Source organism: Callospermophilus lateralis, chromosome 11 (genome assembly GCF_048772815.1).
Source record: "Callospermophilus lateralis isolate mCalLat2 chromosome 11, mCalLat2.hap1, whole genome shotgun sequence".
Classification (NCBI taxonomy): Eukaryota; Metazoa; Chordata; class Mammalia; order Rodentia; family Sciuridae; genus Callospermophilus; species Callospermophilus lateralis.
Genome location: NC_135315.1, coordinates 3,129,559 through 3,146,906, shown reverse-complemented (window position 1 = coordinate 3,146,906; position 17,348 = coordinate 3,129,559). Strand labels below are relative to the sequence as shown.

General features: G+C 58.2%; 1 protein-coding gene across 4 annotated transcripts; it reads left to right on the top strand.

The window, feature by feature from the left end:
• Window positions 1–3,352: 3,352 nt before the first annotated feature.
• Engase (endo-beta-N-acetylglucosaminidase) lies at window positions 3,353–14,092 on the top strand. Of its 4 annotated transcripts, XM_076869803.1 has the most exons (15): window positions 3,353–3,599; window positions 5,054–5,124; window positions 5,269–5,470; window positions 6,257–6,405; window positions 6,854–7,011; window positions 7,721–7,869; window positions 8,201–8,366; window positions 9,144–9,247; window positions 9,585–9,693; window positions 9,849–10,039; window positions 10,828–10,976; window positions 11,452–11,560; window positions 11,880–11,994; window positions 12,139–12,201; window positions 12,295–14,092. In XM_076869803.1, exons 1-15 carry the CDS (start codon window positions 3,472–3,474, stop codon window positions 12,553–12,555), a joined length of 2,124 nt encoding a protein of 707 aa, XP_076725918.1. In that variant the 5' UTR covers window positions 3,353–3,471; the 3' UTR covers window positions 12,556–14,092. The 4 variants fall into 4 exon arrangements, with proteins under 4 accessions (XP_076725918.1, XP_076725917.1, XP_076725915.1 ...); XM_076869802.1 differs by having other exon boundaries at window positions 11,455–11,560; window positions 12,139–14,092; XM_076869800.1 differs by having other exon boundaries at window positions 12,139–14,092.
• The last annotated feature ends 3,256 nt before the right edge of the window (window positions 14,093–17,348 follow it).

Here is a 17,348-nt window from a genome sequence, read left to right as displayed (position 1 = left end):
CATATTTGAAGGAGGCCGGGCTCAGCCTTGACGACTGTGACTTGCTGTGGTTTCATCAGGATGAAAAGCGATTGTAGTGGGGGAGTACCTGTATCTAGCCTCACCTTCGTGAGATTCAGCCCCTGTAATACATACTGAAACGGGCTGGCTAAACCACACAGATCTTACTTCTCGCCTATAACACCTGGATCGAGCACTCCAGGAAGACACTGGTCTGGGCTGTTGGGTCCCCAGGCCACTTCTGTCCTTCTGCTTGGTATGCCCTGAGTGTGGATCCATCTGTCTTAGATGGCTGGTGCAGTGCCCACATACATGGGCACCCCTGCCTGGCAGCTGGCAGGAAGCAGGGAGTGGGGGGGAGGGCTTGCCTTTGTTTTGCAGGCACAACCAGAGTGAGCCTGGCCCCTGCCCTTGTCACCTGGACTTACTCTCATGGCGTCGGGAAGGCTGGGCTGACGCTGGCAGTCCGGCAGCTGGCTGAGACGCAGGCTCCTGGTCCTACAGGACAAGGGAGAAGGGGTGCTGGGAACCATCAGCAGCTCCTTCCATACTCCTCTGCACGCTGGCGGCCAAGACTGGGGGGCTCTCTTCCCGGGGACTGCAGGAGGGGTCAGGGAGAGGGAGCAGGAGAGAATGCACACAGACAGAAGCCCAGTTCTCCCACTCTGGGCTCAGAAGAGGGGCAACTGTGGTGGCCAACGTGGCTGGCAAAAGGCCACCTGCTCCACGAAGTGGATGGCCCAGGAGGGTCAGGCAGGGCAGTTCCTGAGGCCCAGCTGACCAAACCCACCAGCTTCCTGTTCTAGTGTGGACAGAGCCCGTGGCAGTTGAGAGCCCACCAGGAATGTCAGAGGGGTGCACAGCACAGCCAGGTGCCTCTGTGGCAAGGCAGAAAAGTGTAAATTCAAAGCCAGCTGCCGGACTTGCCAAACAAACACGCAGGATCCCAGCTTGATCTGAGTTTCAGATAAACAATTTCAGATAAACAAGGCGTGATTTTTTTAGTACAAGCATGTCCCACGTCCCATTCATCATTTATTTGGAATTCAAATTTAATTGGGCACTCTGTATTTTATCTGGAAACCTTGTAAGGTTAGGGGTTCAGAGGGCCCATCCAGGCCTCAGAGGAGTCTGGAGCCTTGAAGGAAGCCAACACAAGCTCCCGGCAGACACCGGCACCTCCAGCCTTGGCCGGCCCCACGATCGAGGCCCATATTCAACGACCTTAGTCACTGTCTCCACCCTCGGCATTTATGGAAGCTTGGGGCCTCATAAAGCTCAAAGTTTGCAACGATAATAAACAGGCCCAGTTAACTTGGCTGGGCAGCAGCTTCAGGCCTGACCCTGGACGCTCCAGGCGCAGAGGGAGGCCTTGTCCTCACACTGGCCCCTTCTCCCCCGCTCAGAGCCCTCACCCGGTGAGCTTCTGTGCCTGGGACCCTGATGAGGGCCCTTTGGCAGATGCCCTCTCTGGGTCCTGCAGGGATAGTGGGTGTGGAGAGCCCTGCCTTGGGGTTCAACTTGGTCAGTGCTCTACATCTAGAAACCCTGCCGAGACCGGACTCCAGCCTTTCCACCCCACTGTCTTTTCCACAGCTCCCTTTAAGTTGTAGGAACTGAGAAAAGCAAACCGTCTTGTCCCGTAGGCCACCCTGCCCCTGAGAGCACTCTTCTGTCTCCACTTCCTGACGTGAGGGGCCATGCCAGTAACACAGACCTCACATGCCCGTGTCTCTCCACAGTGTCGGAATTATTAAATAATAAAATCACAAGCTGTACCCCTCTCAGTGTTGACAAGTCACTAAATACTCTTGGGCCACCTGACAGTCATAAGTCAGACAATCACAAGTTCTCTTACCCCCTCCAATCTTAATTTCTAATATCTATAATACTCAAGTTATACACCATACTTCACACAATGATATATATATATGTGTGTGTGTATATATACGTGTATATATGGTTATTATATATATATATATACACATAATGTTATATATTCACAGAAAGACTAAAAAAGAGTTAAGGTTGGGCTGGGGATGTGGCTCAAGTGGTAGCGCGCTCACCTGGCATGCGTGCGGCCCAGGTTCGATCCTCAGCACCACATACAAACAAAGATGTTGTGTCCGCCAAAAACTAAAAAATAAATATTAAAAAATTCTCTCTCTCTCTCTCTCTCGAAAAAAAAAAAAAAAAAAGAGTTAAGGTAGCTGGTATCTTTGGGTTTACAAGATGCTGTTCCAAGAGCCCAGGCAGAAATATGAAGTAGTCATCAGAGTTACCGTAGCTGATTAGATAAGGATTTCAACGAGCCAGTTCTGCAGAGCTGTCAAGGCAGGCAGACAGGAGGTTTCAGAGTGTCAGCTTGAAGTGCCTGATTGAGGTGTCAGCTTGGAGTGGGCCATGTGCGGTCATCATGGGCTGAAGAAACCGCTGTGTGAAGCCTAAAGGGACAGAAAATCAGAGGTGCGTTGCTCTAGCAATCTTCTTGGGCAAGGCTTGTGATGAGTGACCAGATGACGGGGCCAGGGCGCTGCCGTGTGCAGTCTCAAGGGGCTTCTCTTCTACAGGTCTTAGGTGAGGGGCTGCGCCTGGTGAGGGTGATAAGCTCTTGTGTCTGGTGTCTCTGGTGTGAACCTGGAAGCCCTCATGTGCAGATGCTCCCTGATTCAGTTAGACAAGTTGGCACGGATAAGTTATTTATCAATTTGTGCCTGATGGTGGTGCTGGGCAGATGGTGGTTGTTAACTTGTGCAAACAAGGTGTGGAGTCGTTCTACCTTGGCACCTGAACTCAAAAGGGAGCGGAAAAGGCAAACTCCTGCCTTGCAGAACGGAAGGCTGGGCAAGCCTGAAAACTGCGGCTCTGCAGGTCAGAGTCACTGGGCAGGGCACAGCCTGCTCTCCACACTTACCTGTTCCCTTCCAGATTCCTCACTGCAACTGGACTCTTTTCCAGGTGCTTCTGAACAGGTTTCTGCCTCATTCCTTTATTGATTAACGAGTAGAACACAATCTTTAGCAGTGGTTGATATTCATACACGAATGAGAATCAGGATTTTACCTTTTTCTGAAAATTATCTTTTAATAGGGGCCGGGAGATCCGAATTAAAATCCCGTTTCTACCATTTGCTGACCCTGTGACTTCTGCTAGATTCCATTTATCTCAGAAAAGCCTCGGTTTGCACACAGCGCGCGAAGACGCTGAGAAACCTCCAAATCTCCTGCAAGGGGGCTCAGAACCCTCCTAGGCCCCGCCCCACAGGCCCCGCCCACCGCCAGGCCACGCCCCCAGCCCTTCTTGGACTACTTATTCCCCGCCTGCCCCGCGGCCTGGAGCCCCAGCGCGCGGAGTCCCGCGGAGCCCAATCGCAGCGCGCTCCCGCGCTACGCACTTCCCATTGGCTGAGGGCGGGCCCGCGCCTGTGATTGGCTCTCGGAGCCGGTGTCGCGGCAGCCAGAGCGCCAGACCATGGAGGCTTCCACGGTGCTGACCCGGGCCACCGTGCGGCGGCTGCGGCAGGGACCGGCGGCCCCGGAGGCGATGGCGCAGAAGGAGCCGGATCGGTTGCCCAGGCGGCAGCGGCGGCCGGGGCGTAGGTGGGCACGGCGGGGTCCGGCGGAGGGGCGGCGGCGGCACCTGGGCCCAGGTCCCCACGGACCACCAGGGCTGCGGGTGCGTCCCACCGCCCGGCCCGCTGCTGCGAGGGGCAGACCCCCAAGCGAGCCGCAGGGCCCTTCCCCTCCTCAGAGCTGGGTGCCACGGCCGCTACCCACATCCCGCGAGGCATTTGCAATGGCCCCGCAGTTGCAGCTGGTGGAAGGGGTTGGCTTTCTGAAGGGGTGACACTTGAACTGAGGCTTTAGGGAGCAGCACAAAGGTCAAAGATCAGAAAAAGGGCCCCCTCTGGGGCCATTTACCCACCTGGAAGCCCCTGGTCAGTAGGCCACTGGGGGGGGAGTTAGGACCACGTGGTGGCAGACCCCCGCTTGGTTTTCAAGCCCGAAGCTAAAGCTATGAGGCTGATGAGCGTGTACTGGAGGTGGGCAGCCAATGGCTGTTGGCTGGTGGGAAAGCTTTTTGGATAGGAGGAGAGTTGGGATGCCCTTTCCTCCTCCTGGAGGGATAGAGGTGACAAAGGCACGAATGTTCCCAGAGGCCCTTTAGGGAGCAGTTGAAGGGTGGACAAATCAGCCCGGAAGGGAGCTCTGGAAGAGGAACTTGGGGGAATGAAACTTGAAAAGAAGCATTTTCCTTGGCACCTCCACTTTCACCTCAGACACTTTTGCAGTTCTCAGAGGTTCTCTGCCTCAGGGTCCTGCAGAGGGAGTAGTGACAATAGGCCTTTGCCCGGAAGTGGAGTGCTGGCAGGTGACACCCCAGTGGACAGAGGGGCAGCCTCAGGCATTGAAAGATTTAGAGAATTCAGACACTGATTCCTGTGGTCCTAAATGGCTGCTGCAGTATCTCTTTCACTATTCTTAAAATCATATACCTAGGATCATATTTTTAATATGATATATGTTTTAAGCATATGAGTTTATATTTTTAAGTGTAGGTGTGTGTGTATATATATTTATATTGAATCAGAGCTTTCCGTCTTAATGTACCAAAGGCACTGTTTCTTGTGTTATCTGTCCATGAAGGCTAAAGAGTTAGTTCTGTGGAATACACTTAGGGGAAGGAGGATAGGAGGGGATAGGTCAGGAAGCCTGGCCCTTGCTCTCTTAAGACAGTACTTTGTTGGTACCTTGAGTAGCCCTTACCCCTCGTCCCTGTGGACCTGTGAAGAACGTCTTTGGTCTTTGGCGTGTGTCTAGCTGTTCTGGTGGGTGAGGTGTTTATTCACAGGAGTGATCTTTGGCATCTGTGTCCAAGCGGAAGCCCGTCCTGTTGCTAATACAGTCACCTGGAAGATCAGACAGCTCCTTAACTACTCTGGTTCAGCACCTGTTTCCATAGCTTGTGTTAAATACCTACCATTTACTTCCAAGCATTTTTTTTTACCCTTTTATTTAAAAAAATTTTTTTTTTAAACTTACTCTTTGCCTAGAATCAAAGAGGACCAAGAAGCAGCAGCAGTCTTTCGAGAAGTGGTCAGTTTCACTCCGGATCCTTTGCCAGGTAAGAGGATCTGGGCTCTGAATAATCTTCTGCTTTACTCTGGAGGGCGGCTCCCCACCCTCTTAAGTTCTCCCAGTCATCATGAAAACATTTCCACTATCCAGAATTTTCCATTGATTCCTCACTGCTTCCTCCTCGGACCAGTTAGATATTATGACAAGGACACCACAGAACCTATCAGCTTTTACTTTTCTTCGCTGGAGGAACTCCTGGCTTGGACGCCCCACATGGAAGATGGCTTCAATGTGGCCCTAGAGCCCTTGGGGTGTCGTCAGCCCCCACTGAGCAGCCGCAGGCCCCGGACCCTTCTGTGCCATGACATGATGGGCGGGTACCTGGAAGACAGGTGAGGACGAGCTTGAGTTGACCCTGCTGCTGGTCATCCTCTGGTGGACTGCAGTCGGGAGGCGGGCTCTGGACAGGCCGGTGAGGGGACCCTCATCTGTGAGAAGACGTGAGAAGGTGTGGGTGGGTGATCTCCTCTCCTCAGCTCCAGAGTCATCTGGTTCCTTGAAACCTGGTGGACTTGAGGGGACACTGTAGGGATGCCCTCTGTCTGCCTGACCACTTGGTTTGTCCTTGTAGCTCTTCCCCACACCCTGTACTGATCTGGGTCTGTTGGCTGTGGCTTCTGGTGCGCAGCTGTGCCCATCCCATTCCGGCGAGATCTGATAGGTCCATAAAACAGTCTTGGATGCGGTGATGGGAAGGAGGCTCGAGTAGAGCTAGCCTGTACCCTGACAGGCAGGCCACGAAGCCTCACCTTCACACCAGGGAGGCTGTCCAGGGCACTGCTGACCTCTGCAGAGAGGAGGTCACACCCATGGAGAGCCTGTTTCCTCTCCTTTGTTCATCGGCTCACAGCAGCCAGAAGTGCCCAGTCCACACAGATTGAGTGGCAGGTGCCGAACACCCCGCAGAGACCCTTCTCTCCTGGCCGCCTTGACAGCAGGAGTGCAGCCTGTTCCTGCTTCTGGCTCTCCCTGCGTGGGCTGCCCACAGCAGGCTGTCCGCCAGTGCTGACCGAGGAGAGCCTAGGAGAGACCTTGCTCAGGGCTGCCTCTGTTCCCCTGAGCTCGCTGTGTCCTCATTCTGTCTCCTGGGACCTGAGTTTGTTCTGTTTCTTCACCAGGTTTATTCAGGGCTCAGCGGTGCAGAATCCCTACTCCTTCTACCACTGGCAGTACATTGACATCTTTGTGTACTTCAGCCATCACACGGTCACCATTCCCCCCGTGGGCTGGACCAATGCTGCCCACAGGCACGGGGTCTGTGTGCTGGGTAAGAGCCAGGCTCATTGGCACAATGCTGGGTGACCCAGCAACTAGAGGTGGGGCTTTGTCTGCTTCCTGATCGGGGCTGGCTCAGTGGCCAGGACAGGTATTTGCACCCTTCTGGAGACGACCAGACAGTCAACTGTTTCCACTGGGCAGTTGGTCACTGCTAATGGCTAGCATGAAAGCCGCTGTACACAACAGATGGGCAAACAGGCCAGTGCTGCCTTGCTTGCAAGCGCAGGGTGGCTGACTCTCCCCTTAGGCAGTTCCTCTTCACGTTGGAGCCGAATCCAGGTACTGGTGTGCACGTAACCACACTGCTGGGCCCACCGGGTGTCTCAGGCACTAGCTGAATCTGACGGTCTAGCAGGTTTTCTAGTGCTGCTTATACTAGCATGTTGCAGCCCTCTGGGTGGAAGGAAGGCCTGACTCATTCCTCTGCTTTCCCACAGGGACTTTCATCACGGAGTGGAATGATGGGGCCCGACTCTGCGAAGCCTTCCTGGCGGGGGAGGAGCGCTCGTACCAGGCGGTGGCCGACAGGCTGGTCCAGATTGCTCAGTTTTTTCATTTCGATGGCTGGCTGATCAACATAGAAAACCCTTTGAGTGTGAGTACAGCCTGGGCCTGGGCCTCTGCCACCAGCCCCATGTGTTGCCACCCCTCCACCCCAGTCACAGCAGCAGAAGCCATTTTTTGTCAGGAAGAGCTGGCTCTGCCACCTGTGCCACCTCTGTGACCGTGGACCAGGATGGGTCTTCCCCAGGAGCCTTGAGTGTGCTGGCTGCACCCTCTCGCTCCCCCAGGGTGGCCAGGCCTGTCTCTGCCCTGCTCTGCCTTGGGCTGGGTGGAGCTTCCCTTCCATGGCTGCCCTCCCCTTCCTTTGTGTTGGTCTCTTCCTGAGTTCTGACCCATATCCTTCCTGTCCAGCAAGAAAGGAGTTGAACATCTGGCTGGATCCTTCTCTTGGGTGGCTGTGAGGTTGAGGGGATTTGGGGACGGTGGCTTTTTCTTCTTTTCTCTTTCTGGTACCGCCATCTGGACTCAGTGGACCTTTACCACTGAGCGACATCCCCAGCCCTTTTTATTTTCTATTTGCAGACAGGGTCTTGCTAAGCTGCCCATGTCTGGTCTTCACTTGTGGTCCTCCTGCCTCAGCCTCCTGGGTAGTGGGGATCAGAGGCCTGCACCACCATGCCCCAGGACCCTGCCTTTTTTGCATGATCTTTGCTCCTCTGTGCTCCTGTCTGCCCTGGCATGCGTTCTTTTCCTGACCAACACACCTGGCCTGCCCAAGGGTCTGCCCTCTGTCTCCCCAGCTGGCCGCTGTGAGGAACACACCTCTATTCCTGCGATACCTGACCACTCAGCTGCACCGTCAGGTCCCAGGGAGCCTGGTGCTCTGGTATGACAGTGTGCTGCAAAGTGGGAGCCTCAAATGGCAGGATGAGCTCAATGAGCACAACAGGTGAGCCCGTGGGCAGTGCCCAGAGGAGCAGGCCGCGGGCCTGTCCATGGGGCATCCCACATAGGTCTGCTTGGGCAGAAAGAGTGGGAGGGCCCGGGTCCTGCATTGCCCTGATGCTCAGCAGGCGGAATCAGTGCACAGCTACCCTGGTGCTGTGCGAGGGCTGCGGGTGGCAACTTGTAGCTGGGCTCTGCTGTTTGGGAGCAGACTCTGTCCAGGGCAGCCTGGATAGATAGCCCCTGAGCCAGGAGCGGCCACCAGTATGGAGCAGGCTGAGTGCGACGGGCCTGTCCCTTGGGCCTAGGCCTCAGAAGGTCCCTGCCACCTCCAGGGTCTTTTTTGATTCTTGTGACGGCTTCTTCACCAACTACAACTGGCGGGAAGAACACCTGGAGCGGATGCTGGGCCAGGCGGGGGAGCGCCTGGCCGACGTGTACGTGGGTGTGGACGTGTTTGCCCGTGGGAATGTGGTCGGAGGCCGATTTGACACGGACAAGGTGGGTGGTGGCCTTGTGCCAGGGGGCCGGAGGCTTGCAGGCCCTTCCTGGGCCTCCTCTTGCTGTGGACCTTCAGACCCCACCTGTACTTCAAGGGAGAGCACAGTGGCAGCTGATTCTTCCCAGAGTGGGGGCAGCTGGGCACTGAGGAATGGCAGCAGCCTTCCCTGGGACTGAACTGTCCCAACTGGAGCAGTCCCTGGTTTCGGGTGTCAGTGAGCAGAAGCCTCCTGTCCCAGGCTTGTCTGGGCTCTCACCAGCCCTGATGTCCTTTCTGGATCGCATGCTCTGAAGAGCGTTGCTCCAGCCACCCCCTCCCCAGTTAGACTCAGGGTCATGGAGGGCTGCAGGCTTCCCATGACATCTCAGGGGTCCAGGACTGCAGCTGTGTAAAACGAGTGTGATTTCCTGGCAAGGGGACGGGCACTGGGGCCTTGGCCTGTCGGTCCTGCCCCTGCCTGGCCATAGGATGCTCAGGTGTCAGGTGAGCTTGAAGGGAACGGACCCCATAGCTGGAGTCTCCCTGTGCAGCTCTAGTCTCAGGGCCACCCGTGTGAGTGGGAGGGAGGAGGCAGCGCACCGAGCTACAGTGCCCCCAGAGGCACCCTCTGTACCTTCCTCTCGCCTGGTCAGCCTGTGGACCCACAGGATGAAGCCCCAGAGCCCCCAGGCAGCGTTGGAAGGAGGGCTGTGGCCTTAGAGAACTGTCCCTGTGACCTGTGCCCAGCAGGTGTATCTGGATTCTCAGATCCCCGTCTCTGACTTCTGTCCCCTCAGTCTCTGGAGCTGATCCGAAAGCATGGCTTCTCTGCAGCCCTGTTTGCCCCTGGCTGGGTGTATGAGTGTCTAGAGAAGGCGGATTTCTTCCAGAACCAGGACAAGTGAGCCCTCTCCCAGGGCTTCTCATGGGCTGGCAGGGGGGAGGCATCCAGGTGTTCTCCAGGTGTCCTGCTCTGGGGTGGCTACAGGAGGACAAGGGGACAACCTTGGCTGTCTCCTGGAGGGCTCGGACCAGCTGGGCTGGGGGACCAAAGATGGGGAGCCTGAGTGGCCACTTCCTGCAGCTGCGCCCCCCTGGCCTGTCCTTAGCTGGGAGCGGCAGTCGCTCTCGAAGGCCTGTCTTGGAGTTTGCGGGAGAACCCCGAGGCTTGACCATGGGCCCAGGGATGTTGCAGGGTCCTTTTAAGTGGACCGAGCTGTCCCTCCCTGTTTCTGTAGGTTCTGGAGTTTGCTGCAACGCTTCCTGCCCACACATAGCATCTGTTCCCTGCCCTTCGTCACGTCTTTCTGCCTGGGCATGGGGACACGGAGAGTCTGCTATGGCCAGGTATGTGGGCCATGTGCTGGGGAAGGTGCCCTCCTCCCCGCCTCCTGGCTCAGCTGGGCAGGAGGGAGCGGTGGTGGGCGTGGAGACGGCCGCCTGCGGCACCTGCACCCTCCTGCTTATGTGAGGAGGAGTGCACGCCTCTCCCTTTCATGCAGGAGCAGGCCGTGGGGCCCTGGTACCACCCGAGTGCCCAGGAGACACAGCCCCTGTTTGGGGAACACAAGCTGCCCGGGGATGGCGGGGGCTGGGTGAAGATGCACTGCTGCTTGGCGGATGCCTGGCATGGGGGCAGCTCCCTCCTGCTCCAGGGGGTGATCCCGCCTGAAGTTGGCAATGTGGCTGTGAGGTGGGTGAGTGGTGGGTGAGGCGAGTGGCTATCGGCTTCATTCTCTGTGTTGACTAATAAATGATAGTGGGGCAGCGGAGGCCAGAATGAGGATGGTGGACAGGCCTAGTTTGTTTTTTAAAAAAATTGGGGTCAATTGGGAGGCTAAGGAAGGAAGACTGCAGGTGTGAGGCCGCCTTGGCAACTTGGTGAGCATCTGTCTCAAAATGAAAATTGAGCTGGGTATGATGGTGCACACATGTGATGCCAGCAACTCAGGAGGCTGAGGCAGGAGGTTGCAAGTTCAGGCTCGCCTCAACAACTTAGCGAGGCCCTGCCTCAAAATAAAAAATGAAAAGGCCTGGGGAAGTAGCTCAGTGGTAGAGCACCTCTGAGTTTAGCCCCAGTACCACATGCACACAGATTGCGGTTCAGAGACCATGGCGTGAAACCACTTCAGCCGCTCCCTTAAGCTGTGTGCACGTTGTCATGCAAGAGATCTCCAGGCTTTGCCACCTTGCAGAAGCACCCCGCGGGGCTCCCACACCCCCTGCAGCCCTGGAAGCCACCCTTCTTTCTGCCCCTGTGTGTGCGACTCCTGAGCTCATGCCAGTGGAGTCAGCTATTTCAGAACCAGGACTTTTCAGACCACAAGAGAATCTGGCATGGGGAAGACTGTCCCCTAGAGGCGGCAGGACCAGAGTGTAGGGCTCCTGCTGACGGGCCTCCCTCTTCCTGGTGGATGCCGTGGGATCGTCCAGCTCCCCACAGAACGCCCTGCCACCTCTCACAGGGTCTTCCTCTCTCAGGTTGTTTTCCCTGCAGGTCCCTGCGCCACCCAGAATATTTCTGTCCTTGGTGTATAAGCTCGAAGGGCCCTCGGATGTCGGGGTCGCTTTGGAGCTCACTACAGGGGATGCTGGCGGCTGTCACATTGGCAGCATCTCAGTGCTGAATGGTGAGTTGCTGGGGAGATCCCAGGAGGCGGGCATCTAGAAAGGCCATGGCTGTGGGGAGCAGCTGGGGTGGACGGTGTTGGCAAGTCCTGCCTTCACTGTGGTGAGGACAGCTGGGACAGGAGGACTCACTTCCTAGCCATAACCTGAGCCTTAGTGAGCAGCAGCAGGTTCCTGGCTGGGTGGACTTGGGCCCCCTGCCGGCTGAGGCCCTGAGAGGGCCTGTCAGTGGGACAGGGAGATGGCACATTGGGAGAAGCTGGCATGGGCGACACTGGCCAAGCCCAGACTTGCATCCCATTTGTTCTTTTCCAAAGCCCTTCCTGGTGGTCCCCCAGTGCCTGCACCTCCAGGGGCCTTATCTGGCCTATGGAAGATAAGGCCCCTGCCAGTGGACGTCTTACTCCCTCTGGTCTCCCCTACCCTGTATTATTTGGGAGGGATTCTTCTTTCTCAAGCCTATGCCTCCTTCTCTAGCAGAGACAGGTTCCAGGCAGAGCCTCCAACCCCTCCAGGTACCCCCCACCAAGCTGGCCAGATGGGCAGGCCGCTGTGGCCAGCTGCTCAGCGGGGGCTGGATCCAGCGGTAAGTCCCTCTATTTTGTGCAAGACCACAGGAGGGGGTGGCTGCATATTTGGGGGACTTGTGGAGTCATAATCCCCAGTGAGAATATCCAGGACTTTCGTATGGAGACCTTGGACTTTTCCTCTGGGTTTGGGGCAGCCCCAAGATACAAGCCCAGGACACTTGCTCAAGGTCATTGCAGGGACCTGCCATAGTTCTGGGGTCCCCACAACCTGGAGTACACCCTGTGTGCTTCTCCCCCTTGTGGCTTGAGCCTCTGCCCAGCTGGCCTGGGAGCGTTGCGCTGCGCCAGCCTGACCAGCCCGTGCACCTCCCCCAGCTGCTATGAGGTGAGCCTACGTGGGTGCCTCCTGCAGGACCTCTTCGTGAACTTCTCACGGCCTCCGGGAAGCGGGAAGGAGGAGAGCTTCACATGCCGCCTTGGCGAGATCCAGGTGCACATCCGGGAGGGTTCCAGCCGAGATGTCTGTCTCCTGCCCTGGGGAGGGCTGCCTGGGGCTCTCCCTGGTCCTGCAGGGAGGTGGGCAGGCAGCCTCTCCTTCCTGGGGCCCAGCTGGCTGAGCCTTCTCTCCTGCCAGGTGGTGGATGCTGATAGCCTGCTGGCCCCTCTGCACCAGGTGCAGGATGTCACTGTCTCCCAGGTCCGCTGGCAGCAGCCCGCCCCTGAACTGGAGGGCCGACCGGTCCAGCTCAGGCTCAGCTGCCTGCTGCACTGGTCCTACCTCCTCCTCCAGGTGCGGTACTTCCGAGTCCACTGCTGGGAACGGACTAGAAGTGACTCTCCCAGCAGAGAGCCTCCAGGGCCGGAGAAGCCCACATTCCTGGGCCTGGCTTTTGCCAACCAGTACCGGGTGGTGGACTTGGTGGTGGAGGCTGCTGGACCCGGCCAGGATGGCTGTGTGGAGTTCCTGGTGGAGCCTGTCCCCAGGGAGGGCTTCCTGGTGCCTCAGGCGGAGTGGGGCAGGGCGGCCCTGCTCTATTCCTCCCCACGGTGAGCCAACCCAAGGCAGACTCCTCCTCACTCAAGACTCAAGGTTTTTTTGGTGGCTGTGCAAGCTGCCCTAGGTCCCACTAAGGAGGGTCAGGTCTTTAGAGGGTTGCTCCCCAGCTCCAGCTGTGGCCTTTGGTGGGGCATTGGTTGTAGGAAGCAGATTGCTGACTGATGGTTCTGCTGTTTGTGGGACCCCTCTCCACAGTGCATCGTGGGGGATGGAGCTCAGGGCTGGCTGCACTGCGTCATACGCCCAGCTGGGGAAGGCGGGCTGCCACTGACCAGACCACTGCGGGAGCCAGCAGGCCTTGGCCTCTGCTGAGTCTCCTCCAGGTGACAGGCTCCAGGGAGCTTCCACTTAGGCAGTGTGGCCGGGGCGCCTGCCCGCCCCTTTCCCTCTGCTCTCTGCCTTCCCCCTCCCTGGCGGCTGTGGCCCGTTGACACCATCTTTCGGCCTCGGTGGTGCAGCCTGGCCCCTGCTCTCCTTCGTGCGCCTGCGTGGAGTCTGCTGTGCTCATGGACAGGGTCAGAGGTTCGCAGGGGTGTTGCCCCCAGGCCACATAGGGCCACTGTTGGGGTTCACCTTCTCTGCTCCTGTCCTCTTTCTATGCTGGGGGCTGGGATACTCTGAGCCCAGCTGGAGGTCTTACCTGGGGCGGGATCTGTGGTAAGGGAAGAGGCCACCAGGTGGCCAGTGTAGGGGACTGACCAGCTGGACCAGGCCAGGAACCTAGAGGGCAGAGGCTCAGCTCTGCCCCTCTTCCTCCCCGTGTTCCCTGGTCCTCTCTGGAGTGGAGTTCCATGCTCCTTCCTGACTGAATGTTCTTCCATGTCTCCCAAGGGCCACCCAGCCCTCAGGTGGACAAGTGAGGACCCAGGGCATGGGGCAGGGCCATGTCTTCCCCAGCTGGGGGTATGACATGGTGCCAGCCAGCCATGTCTCTCTGGCTAATCCAAAACTGGGGTCACCAGTGCTGGCCTTCCTGCGTTCTAGACAGCTTGGACGGGCTGTTCTGGGACCGGGAGACCATGGCCGCTCTTGCCGGCCTGCCGTGTGCTCTGATTTGGATCTCCAGTTTGCCATTCCCCGGAGCACCTGGAGTGCTCTCAGCCCGGGTGCCCAGAGGAGGCGTTGGGGTGCAGGGCTGGCCGGGCTGCCCACCTGGCCTTGGGGCCCTGGCTGCCAGATACCCAACAGCCAAGTCAGTGCCCCCCATTTCCCCTGTTTCCCGAGACCTGGATTTATTTATTTATTTATTTTTAAGTGCTGGTTCCTCCAACTATTTTATGTAGAGAAGAAGGGAAAATTTATAGTGGCGATTATTTTCTCACAGTCTGGTGAGCAAGCAATTAGAAGTGAGGGGGCTTAGTGGAGCATGGCATGTGGCAGAGCCATGCAACCCCGCTCCCTAGGAGCACGGTCCCCAGTCCCAGCAATACAAACTTCTATGCAAGAAAATTAATCTGCCAGCATTTAAACCCGGGCCCCTCTGGTGGGTGTAATCACTCTGAAATAAATTATCCAATGTGATGAAAAATGAGAGCTCGTGTCTTGGTGAGAGATCTGGCTCCTTCCCTGGCCCCAGCCCACGGCGCTTAAGCTCTTGGTTTGGATTCTGCTGCTTTCTCTCCCATTCTCCATCCTCACTTGCCTCTGGCCACTCTCCCAGCTCTGCTCTGGCCCTGTCCACCCTTGGAGGAGCGAGGGCTCAGAACCTGGAGGTGGGAGAAGCGGGGCAGCTCCTCATGGGTCACAGTTCAGGGCTGACCACGCCAGAGAGGCCGAGTCTTTGGGAGTCCTGGAGGGTCGTCAGCCACAGATGTGCCGTGTCCACCCCAGCTCTGTGCCCTCTCTGCATCAGCTGACCAGCACAGCTGTGGCTGTGCCCAGGCTGACCCTCCCATCTCTAGGCTGCATTCTGCCCCAGTGAGGTCGCGCTGCCCTGGAGAGGAGACCATGCCACTCCTCCCTTTGCCGGTTCAGTCTGTCCCCGATTAGGGTGCAGAAGGCCAGCCTGGAGAAGAGGGTTGGGACTTTAAAATCTCTTGCCCAGAGGGTCTTTTCCCTCCCCATTGCCTCCTGGTGGGGAAAAGGTGCCTGTTCTGGGTGTAGCCTGCACCCCAGTCCTGTGTGTCCCCCGGTGCCCAGAGCTGCTAAATCAGAAAGAGCTGTCCTGGCTTGCAGAAAGAAATCTTTATTAATAATCTTAATAATAATAATACTGTTAATTTGAATGGTCACACCTTGGAAGCATACAGAATGGTAAGAAAGGAAGCCTGGGGCTCGGCTGCAGTCCTGGGGTGGGGGCCCGGGGCGAGGGGTCTGAGCTGCTGCGAGAAAAGGGTCCAGAACAGCCGAGGGCGGGGGCTCTGCGGAGGGCGGAGCCGAGGGCGGGCTGTGCACAAGGGGAATAGAAAAGGAGGGTCATCCCAGAGCTTCGGTACTGACGCTGAATAGAAAGTGAGGTGTCGTTTATTTTTGAAGTTTCATGAGACAGTGGAGCTGTGTGGGGAGCCCGTGCGTGGTTCTTTGCTGCTTCCCTACTCCAGCTATCCCTGCCTTGCCGGGGCTCCTCGCTGCCACCGCCACCTGCTCTCGGCACCACCGGCCTCCAGCCTATGTCCCACACCTGCCAGGAGCGTGGAGGGGTGTGGCCCAGCTGGCCTCCCTGTGCGGGGCCAGCTCAGGCCTCCCGCCTCCCTCCCTCTTCTGTGGGCCCTGCCCTGGCTTGTTCGTCTGTACCCTAGCACCGTGACTCCCCACCTGGCAACACAGCTGGGTGCTGGCCCGCCCTGGCCCCTCAGCTCCCTGGCAGGGGAGGGGTGGGGAGGGCTGGGTTCCAACAGGTTGGCCTCAGTCCCATAGATGGGACCCAGGGCCCCTCCAAGAAGGGACAGAGATGGCCACTAGGTGCAAGTGCTCTGCCTCAGGGCCCACCAGTCCACCCTCCTCAGCGGGAGTGGCCCCCGCCGGCTGGGCTTCGTCTGCTCTGCTCTGCCGCTGGGGCACTCTCACATGGGGCGGAGGGCGAGGGGCACCCAGAGTTCTGGAGCCACATCAGCCCTTGTGTTGGAGTTGGACCCCAGGGCCGCTGGTCGGACAGCTAAGGACACGGACGGCACCGCAGGGCCTGCGGGGAGCAACGTAGGTGATGGGGCCATGCTGGAGCCCCAGGGATGACAAGCCACCGGCCCTCCCTGCACCCGCACCCAGCCCCTTCAGGGCACAGCTGGCACAGATTGTGTCCTTCTGGCTGCTCTTCTGGCTCAGGCCAGGCCTGCTCCGCTGCTGAGCCCCACGCCTGGAGCAGGAGCCGGGGAAGGCAGACTGGCTGGAGCCCCTGCTGGCCACATCAGGCCCTTCCCCTCAAACTCTCCCACTGCGCCCGCTGGGAAGGACACGTCCCCACAGCGCCGCCAGCTGGGCAGGGCCGCTCTCCACGTGCCCTGCGAGCGGTGCTCCTCGGTGCGGTGTGCGACAGACGCGGACTTGGACTCGGTTGGATGCCTCTGGGTTGGTTGGTTTTTTTGTTGCTTGGATCTTAACATCTTTTTTTTTGTTTTGTTTTTTGTTTTGTGATTTTTTTTGTTTTTTTGTTTTTGCCCTTCATGGTCCGAGAAGGAAACGGTGGAAGGTTTCACTACAACAGAAACAGAAAGGCGGCACTTGCAGTTTCTCAGGAGCAGCCAGGCTAGGGGTCCCAGCACCTGCCCCTGCCCCTGGCCGCCGGCCCCCACCCTCCTGCACGCTAGACCTCAGCAGACCTGTCTCCTGGGGCCAGTCAGGCTGCTGGTGGGTGTGCGGGGCCAGGACAGGGCTGTGGGAGGGCAGAGCCTGGCTGGAAGGAGCTGCCTGGGAGCTGGGATGGGGAGAGCGGAGGCCAGGTCTGGCCACCAGGCAGGGGGCTGGGCAGCAGCAGGGCGTGAGAGGGAGGTGGCAGCACAGGCTGAGCAGGGGCCCTGGGTGAGAAGGCAGAGTGGGAGGAGGGGTGGGGCAGGGTGCCACTTCGGAGTGGGACAGGTGTGCCCCACAGCCCTGGCAGCCCTGTAGTCCAGAGGGAGGCGCTCCTTCCAGCTGGGGAGGTGCAGACACATGTGCCCTGGGCCAGCACCTGGAACAGCCCTTCCTGCCTTGGCGGCTCCCTAGGCTCCCTGCCTGACCTCAGGCCCAGCCTGCATCCCCAGGACTGCCCGCAGTGGGACAAGGCGGGTCCCTGCAGGCCACAAAGCTGTGCACACAGTCCAAGGGAGGCTGGACTGGCCATGGGAGACCTGGGGAAGGGCACCCTGTGCTCCTCTCACCTGCCTCTGGTGGAGGACTTTCCCCTTCTGGATGGACCCTGGGGACAGTGAGGATGGTGCTGCAGCTCAGGGACAAATACCCAGAGGCAGGCTGACAGGGCCCACTGTAGTGCTAAAGCGCCACCTATGGAGCAGGGGAGGATCTGCCCCATGTCAGGCCCTGGGCCTGGGGTACTGTCTACACCTCCTTTCCTCACGGCAGCACCCAGGAGTCCCCGGGAGTGGTGTGGCGTCAGTAGCCTACACACAGAGCACTGTGCTTGTGACCATGTCATCATTAAAAATTTAATTAGAAACATCAGCCTCAACTGAGTGGGGACAGGGAGGGTGCAGCAGAGCCAGGTGGACCCTGGGGGAGGCCGGCTGTGCAGGGGGCTGGCTGTGGCAGCTGTGAGAGAGGCCTGACCCAATGTTTCTGGAGCTGTGTGGAGCAGGCCGTCCTCTGGGTGCTACTGCTAGTGTTGGGGGCTGCCTGTGCTCCCCAGCTGGCCCCCG